The following is a 22,306-nucleotide window of genomic DNA, read 5'->3' as shown; positions in this document are numbered from 1 at the left end:
GGGTTGGAACCCAGGGGTTTGGCTCCAGGGTCCGTGGTCATCGCACGGCACTGAAGAGTCTGGAATCCGACAGTTCAAAGCTGCTGATTGAGCTGGGAAAGTTCCAGCTAAAAGTAGTTTCCATTAATCTTAGGAAAATCAAGAGGCAGAGGACTGAGAGGTGTGTGCCTGGGAAATTCAGTTGCACACTGGGCAAGGTCAGGACTATCACACAAACTCAGAGTGGGTTGCTGCGTGATCACCTCCCCTGTTCCCCACCCGTACCCCCATGCTGCTGCTGCTAAGTCGCTTCAGTTGTGTCTGACTCTGTGTGACCCCATAGACGGCAGCCCACCAGGCTCCCCTGTCCCTGGGATTCTCCACGCAAGAACACTGGAGTGGGTTGCCATTGCCTTCTCCAATGCATGAAAGTGAAAAGTGAAAGTGAAGTCACTCAGTCGTGTCCGACTCTTAGCGACCCCATGGACTGCAGCCCACCAGGCTCCTCCATCCATGAGATTTTCCAGGCAAGAGTACTGGAGTGGGGTGCCATTGCCTTCTCTGCCCACCCCCATCATGAAGCACTTTTCACTCTGGAAACACAAGTCCAGAAGAAGACCAAATGTCCAAGCTTCCTGTGCAGTGTTGCAGTGTTGTTAAGCCTTCAGCTTGGGAGCGCCACCTCCCCTGCAACCCGCAACCAGCGTAACCAGGAAGATGCTCTCTGCGGACTCTCCACTGGGTGGCGTCACCCTGACCACGAGCACCGACGCACCACCAGTAAAGCTCCTCCTCTGACTCAAACAGTTTCCACCCCCAGACTGCCACAAGAATACTCCATCGAGACAGCGGGACTATTTCAAATATTATCCCCGCCAAAGGGATGTTCTAAAGCCAAAGGAGAAAGTGGCCGTAACACAGAGGTGTGGATGCAGGGCGATAGAGTCCCTGCAGGGCTGGGCTACCCACCACGTCCGGCGCCTTCTGGATCTGGGAGGCCAGCTGGAGAGAGTGGTTGGCCGACGAGAGCTGCTCCCTCAAGGTCTCTGCCTCTCTTTGAGCCACCTCTGCCCTCTGAAGGAAATGAAAAGGGTGGAAAGAGAAAGTACATTCGGTTTAACAACTGACAATTATTACAAGAACATTCATCAATTCATGCCTGACTGACTATAATTGATTTTCCTAAACACTCAACCTAATAAATGCTAGAAAAAAAAACACAGAGAATGTGATGGATTTTTATTTTAAACAGTACAAGGAAGAAATAATTGAGCGATTATGACAGTAATTTAACGCTAGGAGCAAGGAATCCCCTGCTGATACTAGTGCTCCGGCCCACTGAATTTCCCAGACTGAATAAATACAAGTGGAAATGGAGTCTTTTGATTCAATTTCTTTCTATTCTCATAGACCAAGAAGATTTTATTGCAGGATTACTCCTGGGAGTAATTCTCACGGGTAAACAGTGAATTAAAGACACACTGGCCATTCTCCTCCTGAAAACACGCACAATGTTGTGGTTGTTTTCCTCTAGCAAGTATTTCCATAAATGGACGGGGTGTAAATGCCACTTCTTTTGTGAGGACCACACTTATTTCAACATATTTAACCCTTCACCCAACCAAGCTAACGCCGAGGCTGGTCATTTCCAGCCAGCCAGGCCAACGAGGCATTGCTTGACGGGTGAGGATGAACAGAGGTGCCTGTGGGGAGGAGGCTGCAGGAGAAACAAGTGGACACTTCTGTCATTTGCTGTAATTCTTGGACAAGGACACCAGTGCCCCGGACAGCTAACCAGGATGTCCCACTGGCTGGCGAGAACAGTCACTCCCATGCTTGTCACCTAACAGGGCACCATGGTGCAGTGGGCAGGAGCTGGGCCTTTGGAACCAAGGGATGAGGACAGGTTACATAGTTCAGCTCGCCAAGCCTCCACCGTCCCATCTGTAAAATGGGAAGACTCTTTCCCTCCCAGGGACTTTTCAAGGATTAACGCCCGGAAGGTCACTTGTCCAGAGTGCCTTGTTGATGGGCTTATCCCGATTTGACAGTTATGACTGAGACGAGACACAAAGACAGCGGGGAAGCAGTTGCTAATTGACGTTGGGCACGTGGTCTGAGGTGTGATCGCTGCTTCTTTCTACCAGTCGTACATTCTGCTCACAGAAAAGACGAGCGAGAACAGCCTGGCTGGGTAAGGCTATTTCGTGCGTTTTATTTCGTGGTGTGACAGTGTGTACCTACTAATTGCTAAGAAAGAATTTTTGAAAAGAGAAGTACAAAGTTATCCTGCCCAGTACTTGCTGATCTGTCTAGATGTATGAGGATGGGGTTTGGCAGCCTCGAGCGGTCCTGCGAGGGCAGTGTGGCCCGGTCTGCCCGGCATCCAGACAAACTAGGGTATTTCTAACAGCGGCTACTCCCACCCAGGGTGGTGCTGGAGGCTGCCTGCCACGCTGCTCCAGGAGCTCTTGGAATTGCACTCCATCTAATTCCCACGGCGCCTGGCCAGGCCTGTCTGTGCTTGAGCAGCTGCCTCCCACCCTCTGTTGCAAAATGTCTTGAGGCGCCTGTGTCAGGAAAGGCAGCGATATGACCAGTGTGGCCAAGATGCTGGTGGGTGGGGGGCTCATGGGTGACGATAACTGCAGGAAAGTCTCCCCTCTGGTGAAAAAGACTTCCCCCTGAGTCTGTTTCCAGATGGGCCATGCCATGTGTTTTCTAATACTCGAGTCAAGTTCCTGAAAAGGTTCTGGAGGAGGAAATGGCAACCCACTCTAGTATTCTTGCCTGGAGAATTCTATGGACAGAGGAGCCTGGTGGGCTACAGTCCATGGGGTTGCAAAGAGTCGGACACGACTGAGCCCACGCACACACTGAGAAGTTTACTCTTGTCTGTCTCATCAGTTACACTTTTGGGCATAAAATCTCCATGGCTCTGCGGCTTATCCCGCACAAAGCAGAACAACTGGAAATCAAAACAGGCCCCAGAGCCTGTGGAGGAGAGAGTGGAGGCCAGGAGCTGCTGCGGTCAGTGAGCCTCTGTAGCTGTAGATGTAGCCCCGCCGTTAGCGGCTGAGGTGGAAGGAAGGGGTGCTGTGCTGGGTTGGCTCCTTGACATCACTTGTTTCTGGGGTCGCCCGTTCACCCCATGACCACACTTCAACCGGATGAAGCTTCGTTTCTCGAACTGGAACCAACGACGAGAAGGGGTGGGCTCTGGGGCTGGTTTCTGGGGCCATGGGTGCAGGAGACACCCAGCTCCTTGTCCCCACAGACAGCGGCCTCCTCGTCCTCCCTGCAGAGGCAGGGCCGGGGCTGGGGCCGAGCCCGGGCTCCCGAGCTGGCGGCACTGTGGATGTGATTCAATGGCCCCCCACGGTGAGGACAGAGCCTGGCCAAACCTGGGCTGTCCTCCTGAGAGATCCGCTGGCTGTTTCTTACTCTCTGTCCTTTTCTGAGAAGTGAGGGCAAATGCTGGAAGCACATGGAAAGTAAATGGGGGTGGGCAGGGGGCAGGGAGCATGTGAACGAATGAGGGTTTTGCTGTGCATTGTGGTAGTGACTCTGTCCATAGAGGTAGATAGGGCTGCCCTGCAGGATGCCTGGGGACCAGGGAGATAACACAAGCTGGGTGCCTAGCGGCGCCCACCGCAGGTTGAGAGGTGTCCAGTGAGGAAGGATGAGTACTATGATTTTGGCCTCCTGGCATGGGCTGCCTCGGGTGGCATTTGTTCTTTCCTTATCTTTAAAATGAGGATAGTTTTTTAACATTTAAAATCTTAAAAAGTCTCAGGGGAAGATTACTAGAGACTGAAGCTCGTCTTAGGTGAAGCTCTAGCTTTCCTCACCGTCCGGGACCAGGAAGCCAGGACACTTCATTTGCTGTGGGCACTTTGTTTCAAGAATTCTGTTAGTCAAGCCAGCACAGGGCAGTGAGGATTCCGCACAGATGACACTGGCTGGGGCGGCTGCAGCCTGAGGCGGGGGTGGGGGGCGGGGGCGGGTGACACCGGTCTTGGCTCAGTGTGGAACATGAGCCCTGGGCCCAGGGCAAGGTGGCTGTGCTCCAGAGTTCTCTCAAGGGGTGTGTTTCCTTCTCCCTTAGAAGCAAGGCTGGGGCATGAGGGAATCCTCCCCACCTCCCCTGTCGGGCAGGCTTTCCCATTTACCCATTTAAGGTGTGGCCTTGAGGTCCCTGGTTTTATATGGTTGACAGTGGTGCTGGAGGCGGTGTGTCTCTGATCTAGCCTTCTGCTCAACCTGGCCCCAGGCTTTGTTGCTTGTCCCTTTTATACGTGTGGCCATGGAAACCCAGGCTCAGGGACACCGGAGCTGAGCAAATCCCTCCAGGGATGCGGCAGCCACGGGAGTGGCTGGGAACGTGGCCTGAGGGAAGGCTGTCCCCGCTGCGGGACCTTCTGAAGGCTGCTGGAGTAAACTCCCACACACTGAGTTTATCACGTCCCACAGGTTGATCACGTCACAGTTCTGAGTCAGGCATCTGCTACGGGGTTCACTGGGGTAAGATCAAGGTGCTAGCAGGGCTGTGCCCTTCCTGAACCTCCAGGGGAGGATCTGCGTTCTGGCTGTTTCCAGCTTGTAGAGGATGCCCGCATTCCTTGGCTTGTGGTCCCTTCCTCACTGTGGCCTTCAGCATCCGCAGTGGCCAACCGAATTCTCGCATCCCCTCACTCTGACCCCTCTGCTTCCCTCTCTGCCTCTGAGAACCCTGGGGACAACGGAGGGAGGGCCCACCTGTATAATCCCAGGGACTCTCACACCTCAAGGTCAGCAGATTAACAGGCTTGACTCTGCTCTGCAAGTAAATGAACATACCCGCAGGTTGTGGAGGACATCTTCGGGGGATGGTCTCCTGGCCGCCATATTCCTCGAGTACAAATAACACCTTTGGACCGTTTATGGGAGAAGGCAAGGTCTCCTCGGGGATGACCCCTCGACCTGCTTCCCTCCAGGCCCTGGACTCTCGAGGAAGAGAAAGGGGAGCAAGACTACAAAGACCAGCAATCGACTTCGCAAGGGAACAGATGCCACCGCTCTGGAAAGCACACAGCTAACTTCAGGTCGCCCTTCCAAAGCAGCACCACCCAGTGCTGTGGGGCACAGCTAGGGCCAGAGGTGGCCCTGCTTCAGTGATGCTGTTGGAGGAAGGTCAGAAAAGTCCACAGAGAGATTAATTGCCATGTGTCCCAAGCTGGCCCCGTTCAGTGGCTGGAGTCCCGTTCAGGCTCCCTGCCTGTGTTTCTGGGGGATTCGATGGATATTGATTTGAATTTCTCCTCTCAAGGGTCAGCTAGGCTGAAAGCTGGACCTCCCACAATGCCACTCCACTCCCATAAACTTAGACTGTCACAGTCCGCTGACTGCTGAGTCATGATTTCAGAAAAGCCAGAAGAGCAAATTTCCCTACCTCCTCCTGCCCCCAGAGCTCTGAACTTTCTGTTGTTTTTAGTCTGTAAGTCGTGTCTGACTCTTTGTGACCCCTTGGACTGTAGTCTGCCAGGTTCCTCTGTCCATGGAACTTCCCAGGCAAGAATACTGGGGTGGGCTGCCATTTCCTTCTCCAGGGGATCTTCCCGACCCAGGGATCAAACCTGCATCCCCTGCACTGCAGGCGGATTCTTTACTGCTGAGCCACCTGGGAAGTCCCACGTTAACAGTCACCAGTAAAGACAGTATTAATACAAGCATCTCAAGGTTGAACAAATAGGTGTAAATAAACCCGGCTCCTAATCGCCTGGTGCTGATTCTCTTTCACTTTTCCTCACTAGAAACAGAAGTACTTTAGCTATAAAATAGAGCTTCAGGTCTCAGTAGAACGTTTTGACTATAAACCCAGTGCAAAAATAATGTTACATGCCAATGAACTAGTAAATTGCTCCTCCTGGGGCTCTCCCCTGATGGGAAAGCCACAGAACCAGATGTCTGGCTGTGCCCGCCCTGGTGCAGCTCCCGGTGCCCCTCCTCCCGCCCGCTTCCGCCTCTGCCTTGTCGCTGGGGGCGCCGAGCCGGCCGCACATCCCTGCCCTGATCCATCTCAGCAGCTGCTCACTGCTCTCCTGGCTTCCGGTCCTTTCACGCCCCTCCACTTTCCGCTGTGTAGCCAGAGCAATCCCTCTAGAACTCAGATCCGGTGTCTCAGTCCTGCCTGTGCTGCTCCCCTGTGCCCTAAACCCGGCTGGACCCCTTCCTCTGGGCCCACGTCCCCAAAGTGGCTTTTTGGAACAGCCTGGAACCCTTGAGTACTTCCTTGCCTTCCTGGGTGCCCTCCTCCCTGTCTACCCGGGAAGTTTTTCTCCTCGTTGAGTCACCCTTGTCAACCCGCTGAGTCATTGAGTCCAAGCACTTTCTGTTTGCTCTGTGTCTGGATCCTCCACCTCACACGCTCAGCGAAGTCTGGCCCACATCTGCTCACATAGCTCCGTTGACGGGGAGCTCACTCCTGTAGAAAGCAGCTCCAGGCACCTCTGGCGACTCATTGCTGAGAACAAGCTTCTCTGCATGGGATGAGGGGAGCTCCCCCCCCCATTAGCCTCTGCCTGCAGCCATGACAAAGCCCAACCCCTTCCGTGGCCAGTCCTGGAGACCTGCAAGGCCAGAATCCACAGTCACCACCCTAGGCGTTCCCCTTTCTAATCTCTTAACATCCCAAGTTCCCCATGTGTCAAGTCCCCCTGTTTTCTTTCTCTGCTCCCCAAAGAATAAAGATGTCCCCGAACCTCCTGGTTTCCCTCCTGTGCGGGTCCCTTCCCCATCCTGGCCATGGAGTGGACCCTGAAAGCACTCCCTGAATGCCTGCCTTCCTTCCAGGTTTCTAGGACAAATGACAATTCCCTGAGCAAGGACTAATTGCTACCGATGGGTGCTGAATCATCACCTCCTTCATTCCAGAGACTATTTCTGTTAATGCAGCCTGAGGTTGCATTAATCTCCTTTGGCAGCCACATCCGGCTATGAACTCGCCCTGAGTGGCTGGTTAGGCTCTCCTATACCTCCCCATACCCTCACCGTGCTGGTACTCCCCTAGGGTGGGACTTTGGAATTCTCCCTGTGAACCTGGGTATGTTAGCAACTATAGAGCATGAATTAAGGCACTCACTTCCAGGCATGTGTGCATGCATGCTCAGTCATGTCCATTTCTTTGTGACCCCATGGACTGTAACCTGCCAGGCTTCTCTGTCCATGATATTTCCCAGGCAAGAATACTGGATGGAATGGGTTGACATCCCCTCATCCAGGGGATCTTCCTGACTTCAGGGATAGAGCCCATGCCTCCTGCACTGGCAAGCAGATTCTTCTGCCACTGAGCCATGCAGGAAGCCCTCCACTTCCGGGCATTTTACCTCTAATTCTACAAATAATCCTGCAAAGGAAGTGCAAGCAGACCTCCTTTTATCACGCTTCTCTTTATTATTCCAAACACTGCTTTTTACAAATTGAAGGTTGGTGGCAACCCTGTGTTGGAGCAAGTCCACTGGCAGTGTTTTTCCAATAGCTTTCTTTTAAAATTAAGGTATGTATGTTCATTGTTTGCTCAGACATACTGCTATTGCACACTTAGCGGACTTGCAGTGCAGCATAAACATAACTTTTACATGTACTAGGAAGCTGAAACATTTGAGTGACTTGCACTGTGATACCGGCTCTGCTGCAGTGGCCCCAAACCCGAAATCTCTCTGAGGTCTGCCTGCACTTGCCTCCCTTCCTCCCATTCTCTCGAACATTAACAAGTTTCTTTTTTAAATTAAAAAGATTAAATTATGGTAAAATACAATCACATATAATACACCATCTTAATAATTTTTAAGTATGGATTTTATAGTAGTGTTAAGCATGTTCGCATTGCTGGGCAACCATCTCTAAAACTTTTTATCTTGCAGAACTGAAAGCCTGACCCTATTAAACACTATAATTCCCCATTCCCCCAGCCCCTGATACCCACCCTTCTATTGTCTCTATGAATTTGATGACTGTGGGGACCTCATATTGGAGAAGGCAATAGCACCCCACTCCAGTACTCTGGAAAGTGCCATGGACGGAGGAGCCTGGTGGGCTGCAGTCCATGGGATCACTGAGAGTCGGACATGACTGAGTGACTTCACTTTCACTTTTCACTTTCATGCATTGGAGAAGGCAATGGCAACCCACTCCAGTGTTCTTGCGTGGAGAATCCCAGGGACGGGGGAGCCTGGTGGGCTGCCGTCTATGAGGTCGCACAGAGTCGGACACGACTGAAGCGATTTAGCAGCAGCAGTAGCAGCAGCAGCAGGGACCTCATATAGGAGGAATCACATAGTATTTGTTTTCTTTTTGTGTGTGACTGGATTAATTTTCCTTGGCATAAGGTCTGCAAAGTTCATCCTTTTCTTTTCTTTTTTAAAGAAATATAAGCAGTGAAGAGACTTATCCAAGCCCACACAGCCAGGAAGTACCGAGCTGGGACCTGAGCAAACTGCCACCTTGGAAGCGGCACCTTCTGCAGGGTCCTGCCTGGCACCTCCAAGGACCCATAGCCACCCAGGGCCTTCGGCATTTTGAGAAAAGTGTCACCTCTGCCAAATATGCTTAGTACCTGCAGACTAATTAGAACCTGAGCACTTGATATGCACAGAATTGGGTTATCTAACAAACAGAACTTACCCCAGAGTGCCTTCAGAAGGGGCGCTGGCCCAGGATTGGCCAGGGGGAGAGAGTGGATGGGTGGAAATTTGAGGAATGTGAATGACAGTCCTGTGACAGGGAAGCTTAACAAGTATGGTCTCTGCAAAGTTGAGCGGTGCTACTTGAATAAGAACAAAGGGGCCAAAGTAAATTAGTTTATAGTAAATCAAGGTAAATAAATGCTTAGGCACCTTTGTGAACTGGAGCAGAAGTAGTGCTTTAGGGCACGGAGCGGAATGGGTGTTTTTGAGAATTTGAAAGAAAGGCAAAATGAGTCCTTGGACTCCAGCCCTGTTTCTGAGTGTGGTGAAGCGCATAGGTTCCAGGCCTGACTCTACAACAGACCGGCTGCTGACCTCAGTTTGCTTATTTGTAAAATGGGAGTCATAACCACACTGATCTTGGTGGAAACCGGTGAGGTTTAAAGGGCTCGGTTCATGTGAAGTGCTCAGAACAGAGCCAGGCACAAGACAAGTTACTCAAGAATGGTCAGCTCTTCTCCTTGTGACCAGCAAAGTTGCCACACAAACACGCTACCTGGGACTTCCCTGGCAGTCTAGTGCTTAAAACTCTGCACTTTTGATGCAGGGAACATGGGTTCGATCCCTGGTCAGGGAACTAAGATCTCATGATGTGTGGTATGGCCAGTAAGTAAATACATTTAATTGAATTACTTTAAAGATGCTACCTGGGGTGATGCAGTCCAGGTGTCTCTACTGAGCACCTGACATGGATCAGGCCTAGGACCCTCAGAAAGGAGAAAGGAACCCAGATGCCCCATGACCGTTCTCCTGCATAAACTGGCTGTCACATTTCAGTCAGAGTTCAGAGTATTTTCATGAGCTAAAGATCAAACAGGGATGCTCTTTCCTGAATGTCTGCCAAGGGGTTAGGAATGCCAGCTGGGAGGCAGTCACGCTGTGGGACCCTCAAAAGGCAGAGAGCTGAGACTGCAGATTCGAGAAGGATTTTCATCCTCTTGGGGCTACTCTAAGCTTCTCTGTGCGTGGGGCGGCCCGGCTGTAGAACTAAGTGGGGAGAGGCCACTACTGCCCGTGCGTGGCCTTCTGGGGCTGAGAAACCTAACCCAGCTCTGGCTGTTTCTCTCCACTAAAAAATAGACTAGAATAAAATAAAACAAGGAGACCCCTTCCTTTTCAAAGCAGTAACACCATTTGCTGAAGCAAAATGTTTTCCTCTTCTGCAGAGTTCTTGGGGAAGGGCCGGGCTCGGCAGGGTGGCAGCTCCGTATTTACAGCCACGGGATGTGTGCGTGCGTGCCTGCCAAGTCTCTTCAGTTGTGCCCGAGTCTTTGTGACCCCATGGACTGTAGCCCATCAGGCTCCTCTGCCCACTGGGTTCTCCAGGCAAGAACATTGGAGTGGGTTGCCATGTCCTCCTCCAGAGGATCTTCTCGACCCAGGTACCGAACCCGTGTCTCTTATGTCTCCTGCATTGGCAGGTGGGTTCTTCGCAACTAGCACTGCCTGGGAAGCCCTGTTTCTAGGGTACTGGGTGCCTATTCTGTGTGGGACACAGTGCTGGGGGTGCTTTCCACAAAGCACTGTGACGACTAAGAATCAGCTGAGAGGGCCCGTTGGCTGGAAGCCTTCTCCAGAGAAAGTGGCTCAACCCATTAGAAGGTGGAGGCACAGACTTTGCTGCAGGGTTAATGTGTTGGTATAAACTCTGCTGCATAACAGCTCTCACGGGAACAGTGTAGAGACTTAAGAGATGGATGAAGGAGGAGAAAAAGCATCACCATGGGATGCCTGGGATGCAGGGACCGTATCAGAGACTTTCCCAAGGAAATCACACCTGGGACTTCTTGTGTATAGCTCATGGCATCAGAAAAAGCATCAACTTTGATAGGTGTATGTGAAAAATGCAAGACGAACTGGCTTCCTGACTTGGAGAGAAGCCTCTTCCATGAGGACAGAGCGGGCCATGCTTTTGTGATTTTATGTCTGAAGCCATCAAACATCCTACCTGGTTTGCTCTTTCAAGGTCCGTCATGATCATTTCAATTTCGTCGGCCCTGGGGAGGTGAGAGGGAGAGAGCAGGTTAGTCAATGGGTGAGGCAGGCTCAGGGGCCACCACTGTTCCCAACGTGGCAGCGTGGCCCGTGGGCACACAGGCCAGGCCAGTGTCGGGGTGGGGGGCCTGCAGACCTGCGAGGGGACACTGATGCCTGCTGGAAGGAGGTGGGCTTACGTCGAGGGAAAGAGCCGGCGTGCTCCTGAGGGGCACCCAGTCTCCTTGGGGAGACAGTGGCTCCTGCCGAGAGCCCTGAACAGAGCCCTGAACAGAGAGCTCTGGAGAAACAGAGGAGTCAGAGATGGATCCTCCTTGGCGGAGGGAATCAGGAAGGTCTCAGAGGAGGTGATGTGGGAGCTGGGTTTTGAAGGATGAGTAGAAGTTTGCCAGGACTGAGAGAACCATGGACAGGTGGGGGAGGTGGGGAGAGGCTGGGGATGCAGGATGGGGGCTCTGCTGGCGGCACCACGAACCAGCTGAGTCACCGCCACACCCCACCTCCGAGCCTGCTCACACACAGGGAGTTGCCAGGTGCTTTCCCCCCCGCCCCCGGTTCTGAAAGTCCTTTCTTGAGTAATTTGAAGGCACATATATGTTTCCAACATACAACATCATGAGAGAGAGAGGAACCATGCTCAGAGTTCTACTGAGAAGGACAATTCCAAAAGTTTGTCTCAGGTTTGAACAGAACTCCCAGGGGAGTCGCTGCCCCAGACAGGTCCCAATGGTGGCCCCAGCAAGGAGGTCAAGGTCAAGACTGCTACCTGTGAGAGGTTCAGTACCCTCCGTGAAAGGGGATGGAACAAACAGCACAGGCCTCCTCCGGCTGGGGCTGCCTCACTCCATGCCCTGTGGGGACCTGCAGGACTCAGGCCCACCCCTCCCCACTGGACGGCTTGGCTGCTGGCCTCCCTTGGCTGTCCTTCTGCATCGAGGCTCTTGGCCCCCATCCACAGACCTCTGCTCCAACTTGTCTCACCACATATGGACCCCTGTGTAGCCTGGACCTATACTGCCTGTCCTGTCACCCTCCACCTCTGGGAACCTCGTCTCCTACTTTCACCCCTCCCCCAACCCTGCCAGTGGCGCCATCTCAGGAGGCAGCACAGTCTCCCCACCAGTATATGTCTCCTCCACCCTCATCCCTGCTGGCACAGGGCTTGGTGTTAAGCCAATGGTCAGGGTCCTGAACGCAGCTGGTCCCTCCAGTGATGGGCTGGTCAGCCAGTCTACCCGCTGGGGCAGGTCGGGGAGCCCGGACAGGCTGACTCCAGGGTTCTTCTGTTCTTCAAACCTGCTTCTCTGGTCCTAACCGCCTACCCTTAATACGGAGAGTGGGACGAGCCACTCAGGCCCTGGCCGGTCTGTTTTAGCTATCTGCTGCATCGTGTGTTCCCTCCTGTGGCCCTGAGGCTTTCCCAGCCTTTAGGCGTGCCCTTCGATTCCAGGCAATCTCATCAACTCTGAACAAGGTATCAGACGCTGGTGATCAGGTTCACAGATCATGGTATCTGTTTGAAACAGTATGCTGCTTTCAGACTCATCAGAGAAAAGTCTGAAACACCTCATCAAATGGTCTGGTTAAATGAAGCTATTTTTAGGGCAACTTGGTGAAGGAGGCAGTGTCTCTAAGACAAACACTCAAACTGGAGCCCCGCAGGGAAATGCTGGGGGCTAGGGGTAGGCTTGGGGTGGCTTCAATTGTGAAACATCTCCTTGCACCATTTCAAAAAGAAACCTTCAGGATATTAGAGAGAAACTGCTGTGACTCCGGAGGGTAAAACCATCATGGAAAGTGTTAAGATCTGCTAGTGGCAGAAAAGGGGACTTGATGGTCAGAATGGAAACCTGTCTAGACCCCCTGCTGATGGAGCACAGACTTCATTGTGTATGTGAGACAATGAAAAGTCAACAACCTTCTCCTAAGGCAAATCACTACTTATAAATGCAGCTTTGAACTTAAATCAGTTATTCACTACTTATTCACCAAGTCCAGATCCACGCGGCCACTCACCCAGCCCGCCAGCTGCTGGCATCATTTGGACACTCACTCACTTGGTCCATGAATGTTTCGAGACACCCACAAGCTCCCTGGCCACAGGACAGGTGTGGGCAGATGCGGCTCCTGTAAAGTCTGCCGGGGCTGCGTTTACAAGAGGCAGACAGAAACGCTTGGCTGCTGAGCACCCGAAGTAAGACCTCCAGGGGCCCTGTCTCCGTTCTCTCTGGAGCATGTTGGGGAGCTGGTGGCTGCAGGACCCAGCAGGTGGATGGGGAACGGCTGGGGCTGGGGAAGCAGAGATTCTGAGCACCGGCCTCAGGGAGGGTTTCCTGAATTTCTCCTGTTGTATCTTCACGAGCCCCTTCCTCTTTAATTCTGGCTAAATTATCTCCGTTATTTAGATAGCCTTCTGCTCAGTTTGGCTCTCCCATTATCTGGCTACTGTCGGCACACCCCTTTCCGCCCTTCATGTTGTCCAAACTTTCCCTCTATTTGCTGTGTCCTATTTTGCAGCCATGAAATTAAAAGACGCTTACTCCTTGGAAGAAAAGTTGTGACCAACCTAGATAGTATATTCAAAAGCAGAGACATTACTTTGCCAACTAAGGTCCGTCTAGTCAAGGCTATGGTTTTTCCTGTGGTCATGTATGGATGTGAGAGTTGAACTGTGAAGAAGGCTGAGCACCGAAGAATTGATGCTTTTGAACTGTGGTGTTGGAGAAGACTCTTGGGAGTCCCTTGGACTGCAAGGAGATCCAACCAGTCCATTCTGAAGGAGATCAACCCTGGGATTTCTTTGGAAGGACTGATGCTGAAGCTGAAGCTGAAGCTCCAGTACTTTGGCCACCTCATGTGAAGAGTTGACTCATTGGAAAAGACTCTGATGCTGGGAGGGATTGGGGGCAGGAGGAGAAGGGGACGACAGAGGATGAGATGGCTGGATGGCATCACGGACTCGATGGACATGAGTCTGAGTGAACTCTGGGAGATGGTGATGGACAGGGAGGCCTGGCGTGCTGCGATTCATGGGGTTGCAAAGAGTCGGACACGACTGAGCAACTGAACTGAACTGATGCCAAAGAATGCTCAAACTACCACATAATTGCACTCATCTCACATGCTAGTAAAGTAATGCTCAAAATTCTCCAAGCCAGGCTTCAGCAATACGTGAACCATGAACTTCCTGATGTTCAAGCTGGTTTTAGAAAAGGCAGAGGAACCAGAGATCAAATTGCCAACATCCGCTGGATCATGGAAAAAGAAAGAGAGCTCCAGAAGAACATCTATTTCTGCTTTATTGACTATGCCAAAGCCTTTGACTATGTGGATCACAATAAACTGTGGAAAATTCTGAAAGAGATGGGAATACCAGACCACCTCACCTGCCCCTTGAGAAATCTGTATGCAGGCCAGGAAGCAACAGTTAGAACTGGACATGGAACAACAGACTGGTTCCAAATAGGAAAAGGAGTACGTCAAGGCTGTATATTGTCACCCTGCTTATTTAACTTCTATGTAGAGTACATCATGAGAAATGCTGGACTGGAAGAAACACAAGCTGGAATCAAGATTGCCGGGAGAAATATCAATAACCTCAGATATGCAGATGACACCACCCTTATGGCAGAAAGTGAAGAGGAACTAAAAAGCCTCTTGATGAAAGTGAAAGAGGAGAGTGAAGAAGTTGGCTTAAAGCTCAACATTCAGAAAACGAAGATCATGGCATCTGGTCCCATCACTCCATGGAAAATAGCGGAAACAGTGTCAGACTTTATTTTTTTGGGCTCCAAAATCACTGCAGATGGTGACTGCAGCCATGAAATTAAAAGACGCTTACTCCTTGGAAGAAAAGTTATGACCAACCTAGATAGCATATTCAAAAGCAGAGACATTACTTTGCCGACTAAGGCCCGTCTAGTCAAGGCTATGGTTTTTCCAGTGGTCATGTAAGGATGTGAGAGTTGGACTGTGAAGAAGTCTGAGCACTGAAGAATTGATGCTTTTGAACTGTGGTGTTGGAGAAGACTCTTGGGAGTCCCTTGGACTGCAAGGAGATCCAACCAGTCCATTCTGAAGGAGATCAACCCTGGGATTTCTTTGGAAGGAATGATGCTAAAGCTGAAACTCCAGTACTTTGGCCACCTCATGCGAAGAGTTGACTCATTGGAAAAGACTCTGATGCTGGGAGGGATTGGGGGCAGGAGGAGAAGGGGACGACAGAGGATGAGATGGCTGGATGGCATCACGGACTCAATGGACGTGAGTCTGAGTGAACTCCGGGAGATGGTGATGGACAGGGAGGCCTGGCGTGCTGCGATTCATGGGGTCGCAAAGAGTCGGACACGACTGAGCGACTGAACTGAACTGAACTGAACTGATGCTCTCCTGCCCCTCTGGACAGCTCTTCAGCTTGATCCCCTGTACCTGTGCTCAGCCTGGGATCCATCTCTTCTCTGTTTCCTTGGTTTAGTTTTTCTGTCTCTCATACCTGTCATTCCCACTCCATTATTAAATTATTCCTTGGGTTTTGCTTTATGTTTCCTCGAGTGTATTTTTTACACGTATTTCATATGACAGGCCCATCTGATTGCCTTCCAGAGAGGAGTGTCCTCTTCTGGGGCCTTGTTTTTCCTGGGGTTACCAGCTACTCTTTCTGGCAGTGTACACAGGGAGGTGGGGCGCATAGAGAGGCAGACCTGCTGTGTATTTCTTAGGATGAATCAAAAAAAGACACACAGCAATGTTCAATGCATTTTGCTGAGTGAAGGAAGGAAAGGCAGGGAATGACCCTAGGTCTCCAGAATAAACTGATAGTGCCTTTCCACCAGGAAAACTCTTTGGCCAGAGCTGCACCTTGCTTTCTTTCCTTTTTCTTTCTTTCATTCCTTCCTTCCTTTCTCCATGCTGTGTGGCTTGCAGGATCTTAGTTCTCTGACTAGGGATCAAACCTATGCCTCCTGCAGAGGAAGCCTGAAGTCCTAACCACTGGACCTCCAGGAAATTCCAAGGGCTTTGCCTTTAATTTTCAGCATTAGGAGGAGGTGATCCTCCTGGTAAAATGCCCCAACTTCTGTTCTGGAGATTAAGGGTAGAAATGTGACTGTCTGGGGACCCACACTCACTTATTTTTAATCCACCCCTCACTCCTTGACTGGCCACTGCCATTGGCCATGGGGTCAGGACAAGGTCAGACACAGGCCTGGGCTAGGAAAGAGAGGTATTCTCAGCGATCTGGCTTCACATAGAGGCTAGGTCGGCAAAGCTGGGACCTGTGGGGTCTGGGAAGTGATATCCAGATCCAGCCAGATTTAGGGGCCTGGGGGGGGGGGGGGGGCCTGAGTGCCTCCTAGGTGAATGGTTTTGTTTGGTCATTACAATACCTAATACCAGAAAACGATGTATCATCTCTGAAAGATTTCAAGTCACTGATTAAAAAAAAATTAGCCACATTTAAACAGGAAGGTGTCTTTTTGGCATCCTGCAGTGATCCCTGGAAATGAATTTCAAGTTTTTCCATCTTCTCGTCAGTTTAACTTTGGCTACTAGGCAACTGCTAGACTGACCAAAATATTGAATGTGATAACAAGTGCGGTCCTTACCTTTCATTATGAGAGCAGGTCTCGTATTTCCAGAGCTTTCAGATGATAATGCCAACACTGAGCCCTGCTGTTCCAGGGCCAGGGAATTCAACACCAGCTCCCCTGAAGACAGCAGGGCCCAGGGGAGCTAGATGGGACCAGAGCCACAGGAGACAGTGCTAAGAGCCAGAGATGCAGTGGGCAAGGAAAAGTCCAGATGATCACTCTAGAAGTCTGTAGGCTCAGCGACGCACCTTTCCAAGGGGGCACGCTTTTTAAAAGGTGAGATGAAAAACACAACCCACTGGGTACCAAAACGTGATCAGGGCTCCTGGAAACGTGAAGTGCAGCCCTTGGCGCTGGCAGATTTGTCAGTGCTGGTCGAGTCTTATAACTTGTCTGCCACCGAGTCGGTACAACCCACTCCTTGCCAAGCTGCTGCTGCCCCCCTCCCTCCCCAACAACATGAATCCGACCAGACCAACTGCCCTCAGTAAGTAACATGAAAGTGCCCAGGGGTTAAAAAAGCAACTGGAAACGTTATCTGAAAAGAACAGTTATGAATTAGATGGCATGTGCTCTCATAGCAGGGCGGTCAACAAAATTCTGCGGCGGGGCGGGGGGGGGTTCCTTCTTTTTGTTTCGCAGGCTCAACTACCACGTCAGTGGGTTGGAGCTGGAGCCTGACGTTAGTCTAAAATCATTTATTTTCCAAAGTCCATAATAACTGCACGTTATTGTTTGCTCAGCAAAACTATTTATTATAAAGATTACGTTCTCTCACCTTTTTACGAGCTGACAAAACAGCTTTCACTGAACTATTAACCGGAGCAGCATTGTGCTCTGCTCTGGCTTCAGACTGCGGATCATTTCAACCTGGCCTGGAACATGCAGTTTCATTCAATCAGTTCCCCACAGATCATTCCAGGGTAGTCTCTGGGCTGGCACATGATTTTTTATGAGGAACTTGAAAGGACACAGTCAAGGCTGACAGTAGGGAAATCATATCCACGATGGAAACCCTGTATATTTCCTTTCACACTAGTCTCTCGAGTGCTGAGGGATGGCACCAGGGCAAGGGTGGAGCATATTTTAATCCCAAACAAACCTGCAACTTCAGGAGCTATTTAAGCAAAGTGAATCTACAAGGCAGTTGAAAAAGCATCCGGGGCGAACTTTAAAGGTCAGTGTATTTTCTTGGATCCAGGTCAAGAGCCTCAATTCTAGATTGTAAAGTTCTTAGGCATCAAAAGAAGAAATATCTGGGACTTCCCTGGCAGTCTGGGGGGTAGGACCCTTTGCTTTCACTGAAGAGAGGAAGGTTCAATCCCTGGTGGGGGAACTAAGATCTTGCAAGCTGTGTGACGCAGTCAAAAAAACAAAACAATAAAAGAAAAACAAAAGAAGAAGAAATATCTAAAGATCCATTCTCCCTGATTTAAAAACAAGCAAAAAGTTCCAGTATGCTTGGTAAAGTGAATGCTTGCCCCACCCAGTGGATGCTGTATCTGCCACCTGGCCCATCAGGAAGGCGGGTCAGTCTCCAGACCTGGCTCCCAGCACAAAGGGGCAGAGGAACCCAGAAGCAGGGCTTGCTGGACCGCATGCAATAAGAACTGGTGGGAAAACGAAGAGGAGGAGGAGCCAGAGGGCCAGGGATGAGGATGTGTCTTGGCTATAGGGCTGGAATCGCCTTAATGGGGGTTGAGGGTCTTCAGAAAAAGGGCCTCTTCCGCCTGCACACAGGCACACAGGTGGGACTTGGTCTCAGGAGAGGAAAGGCTGGTCTGAGTCCAGTGTGACAGGCAGGGCAAGGCTGCACAGGAAGGAGGTGGCACCAGCCTGAGGCCCAGGGGTGTGAGTGGAGTTGGGGCAGCTTGCCCTCAGTGATGCTTACAGAGCACCTACTATGTGCCACGTCCGATGGGGAAACAAATATCCTGGGTTGGTAGTGCACATGGCACTGACATTCACCTTACTGGGACCACAGGGATGGACGCCATACATCCCAGGAGTTCAACGACGGGAGACCCTGTTACTGCCTGCTCAGGTGGGCACAGGGAAGTAAAGACACCAGGGAATTTGGGTCCAGGACAGCCCAGAAGGAGGGACAGCAGGCTTTGCAAACAGGAGGAGAGAGGCTCTTGGAGGAGAGGACCTCTGGTCTGCAACCTGAAGGAGGCAGAGAACAGCGGGCAGAGGGAGGCACAACCAGACTGAACCAGAGACTGAACCAGACCACACGGGGTGGGAGTCCATCAAGCTTGTGTTTCCATGGCAACCACCCCAACCATGTCATGAGGCCAGCCTCTTCCTGCCCCTTCTATGCCTCCTATTTCTTTCTCTCATGACAGCAGAGCACAGACACATAGCTAGGGTGACAGTTGGGACCCTTGCCTAATGTCAGATGGTGGCTGACATCACAGGTGAGGCCTCCACTGGTTTACCATCAAACGCTTTGCTCATTTTGGGCTTTAAATACATGTGTTTGTATTTTGTTAACGCAACAGCCAACTGTTCGCATTTTACTAAGACTTTTTAATAAAAGAAGGACACTGATTTTATTAAGTACCTTTTAAGCATTTATGAAGCTAATTAGAAGGTTCTTCTCTGACTCGCTAAAATGGTAAATTATACTGACAGTCACTTGCCCCCTATTTGGTTGTGGATATTAAGCACTTAACATGCTCCTGAGTTCTATTTGCTAATATTTTATTGAGTATTTTTCCCCCATAAATATTTATAAGTGAGACTGGCCTCTGATTTCTTTTGTCTCCTCTTTGTCAGGTAAAGTCATACAAAGTACTTTGAAAGCATTTCTTTCTTTTTGTAGACAGAGTGAGCCATCACAGATTTGACGATATTATTCTCAAAAAAACCTGAGCCCACATTCCACCCATTGGTCTCAACATGTTGCCTGGCAGGCGAGCCCCTGGCCGCCTCCTGCTCCTGGGGCAGAGTTCACAGCCAGTGTGCCTTAGGCAGTGTGATGGGCTGGCGAGCTGCTTCCCAGCGCCCTCCCTCCCAGTGTCCTCTGGGCCAGGACCCCTGGGGGCCACCTCTCATCAACACCTTGGCTCCTTTTCCAGTTTCATTTCCCGCTTGTCCAGCCATCCAGACAAAGAGGCCCAAGTGCACAACTGCTCCCTCAGCGCCGCTGAGGTGGGGCCGAGGCTTTAGTCCACGAGTGACATGCATTCTGTGCACATTTCCTTTTGTGGCTCAATCGACAAATGCTCTTGTGGGTTCTCTAGCCTTATTCTGTTCCTTAGAGCCACCACGCTTGTCCGCACAGCTGTCCCTGCTGCTGAGCTCCACATGCTGCTGCTGTCGCCATCTAGGCCTTGGCTCCAGGGCCCACTGTCTTCTGAGGGTCTCCTGGCAGCCCTGCTCCCCGTCATCTGCTCATTTATTTTTATTGCACTTATTTCTGCCTCTGAGTACCTTGTTCAGATACTGATGGCTTGTTTATTTGCGGCCATGATCCCAGAGAACACAGCAGGCGCTCCCTAAATCCTGGCTGATGAATGACGCAGACCTACGACGCCTTCACTTCCTCGAGTCCACCCTGCATGTGACAGGCAACAACTCACTGGCTGGGATTCTAAACAGCAGAAAGTGGAGGGCTGTTTTGCCAAGTTGTAAATATGACTTTCAAGGAAAGAGTCTGTAAGTTGTTTTGGCAGAAGGAAAATACTTAGTTTTTCTGACCACTTTTCGTAGCCCTTGAAAGAGGAGGCAAACACTCTCCCTGGAAGAAAAAGTATCTATAGACCCGGGTTCTTGGGAGCGTGAGTTGCCAGAGGGCAGGGCTGTTGGCTCATCTCCCTGTTGCTCCCCGTTACTCCCCGTCCCTCCTGGGGCCCACAGAGCTGGGTACAAACAGGACTCGACACGGATTGGCTGGGGAGGTGGGAGAAGAAAGCATCCTTTGTGGAAGGGTTTTCTTGACAACCCCCAGCTGTATGATGGGTCCTGTCTCTCATTTTCCACCCGGGTTAGGCCGCCTCTGCTTTGGGGTGAAACTACCTGGCATCCATTCAAGCCTCCAGTCCAACGTGTCACCCCAGAGCGGACCCTCCCTCTCTGATCAAGTCGAGGTCTGGGCAGAAAAACAGTTGTAGAGCTTGACCGCTATGTCAGACCCTCAGGAAACAGTGGTTTTTACTCTCGTTGCAAATAAAACTGTATCAAGAGACAGTTAAACGGCCAGAAGGTCACCTCTGCTTGTTCAGAAATTAACCACAATTTGTTCCTTCTGATGACTGTTATATTTAAATGTTAGTGATACAAGTAATGATTAAAATCAATTTTGGTGAAGCCTCATCAATACCAAATGGGAAGGAAATTTCCCTTCTGGCCCTACTATTTAACTGACTTGCTTACACGAAATAATTTAAATAAATCCTCCTTTAGTTTAATCTGAGTCACTCCCCGAAGTACAACCTGCTATGATCAGAAACTGCCTGTGACCATCACCCAGGCTCGGTCCTCGCAGGGTAGAGCCCCGGGGACAGCCATGGCTGGAGAATTAGCTCACGAGACTGCTACTCCTGAGGTCGTGGAAGCCTCTTGGGATAAGCATCTGGATTAACTTCAGATGCCTCTTGCCATTTCTCTCACGTTCTCTAAAACTGTGGCTCTAAAAGCCAGGAGGAGCAGTCTGGTGTGAAAATCCTTTTCTTCCCTTAAATCAAGTGCCAGGGGTCACAAGTAGGATGGAGTGATGACACCGTGGGCTAGAGTCACCAGAATGTGGCTGGCATGGCAGGTAGACAGGCCAGTTTCCCTCCCACTGCCTCCTGGTCCTTTGACCTTGGGCAGATCTGGGAGCGTGACAGTCATCTGCCTGGGAGGAATAGCGTGGCCTTTGCCAAAGAAACTGGCACAAGGACGAAATAAGAATATTGATGGAGGGTAAAAAGAAAACTTCATAAACCGCCCCACACACACTCATTATTATTGTTGTACATGAAAATCAGGATCTTTCTTTTCTGGTCACAGCTAATTTTCAACACCCAAGACAACAGATTATAATCACAACTGCCTAGGAAGTAGGTTTTGCCCCCAAACTCCAGTCTAAATCTTATCAGATCTCTGGGTTCAACTATAAACTTGCAGGGATGAGAGGACAGAGGAACAAGCTAAACTACATCTGAAACAAGATAGAGATTGTGGGAAACTCTTCAGGGCAAGTAAGCTTGTTTCTCTTTCAAACAGGTTGAAAGGAAAAGAAAAAGAGATGGATCAATAAAAATGGATGAGACTTAAAAGATATACCAACCAATTGCAATGTGTGGGTCTTAATTTGGATCCTGAGTCAAAACAACTTAAAAATTTTCATGTATAATGTTTAGGGGTAATTAGAAATTTAAGTATTGATGATATAAAGAAGTTAATTTCTGATGTGATAATAGTGTGCATGCTCAGTTGCGTCTTGACTGTTTGTGGCCTCATGGACTGTAGCCTGCCAGGCTCTTCTGTCCATGGAATTCTCCAGACAAGAATACTGGAGTGGGTTGCCATTTCCTCCTCCAGGAGCTCTTCATGACCCAAGGATTGAACCCGCATCTCTTGCATCTCCTGCACTGGCAGAAGGATTCTTTACAACTGGACCACCTATGATAATAGTATGGTGGCTATATTAAAGAATAAGAGTCCTGAATGTGAGGCTCTACAGGTCAAACCATCTAGAGGTGAAGGGAAAAGATTCTGGAAGGAGCTTCAAGATAAAATGGCACTAATGACAGGTGGGCCAGGAAAGCACGGCTGGAATTGTCCAGTAGGCACCTAGGGGTTCTGTCCTCTACTGTATGTCAGAAATTGAACATAATAACAAGCAAACAAACAAAAAAACAAAATTACAAGGTGATTAAAAAAGCACAGACCATCACAGTAGTTTAGTGTCTCTCCATTATAACTTGTCAACTATAAAGTCGGTAGGCTGTTGACCACTGTTGGCACAGAAATGAGGTGACCAGAAGGCCCGTGCAGAGACAGGCAGGATGCTACAGAGTGGCCCCTGGG

At 50.4% G+C, this 22,306-nt stretch overlaps 1 protein-coding gene across 1 annotated transcript in view; it reads right to left on the bottom strand.

The window, feature by feature from the left end:
• Positions 1-22,306, bottom strand: part of CUX1 (cut like homeobox 1) — a 324,659-nt gene that overhangs the window by 68,001 nt on the left and 234,352 nt on the right. The window contains exons 9-10 of the mRNA XM_052662088.1: positions 10,651-10,699; positions 949-1,053 (exon numbers count right to left, since the gene is read on the bottom strand). Coding sequence (XP_052518048.1) covers positions 949-1,053; positions 10,651-10,699 — 154 coding nt within the window. The remainder of the gene's footprint in view (positions 1-948; positions 1,054-10,650; positions 10,700-22,306) is intronic.

This window comes from Budorcas taxicolor, chromosome 2, assembly GCF_023091745.1.
Source record: "Budorcas taxicolor isolate Tak-1 chromosome 2, Takin1.1, whole genome shotgun sequence".
In the NCBI taxonomy this organism is placed as follows: Eukaryota; Metazoa; Chordata; class Mammalia; order Artiodactyla; family Bovidae; genus Budorcas; species Budorcas taxicolor.
Note: the sequence above shows the minus strand (reverse complement) of the source record. Positions and strands in the feature narration are given on the sequence as shown.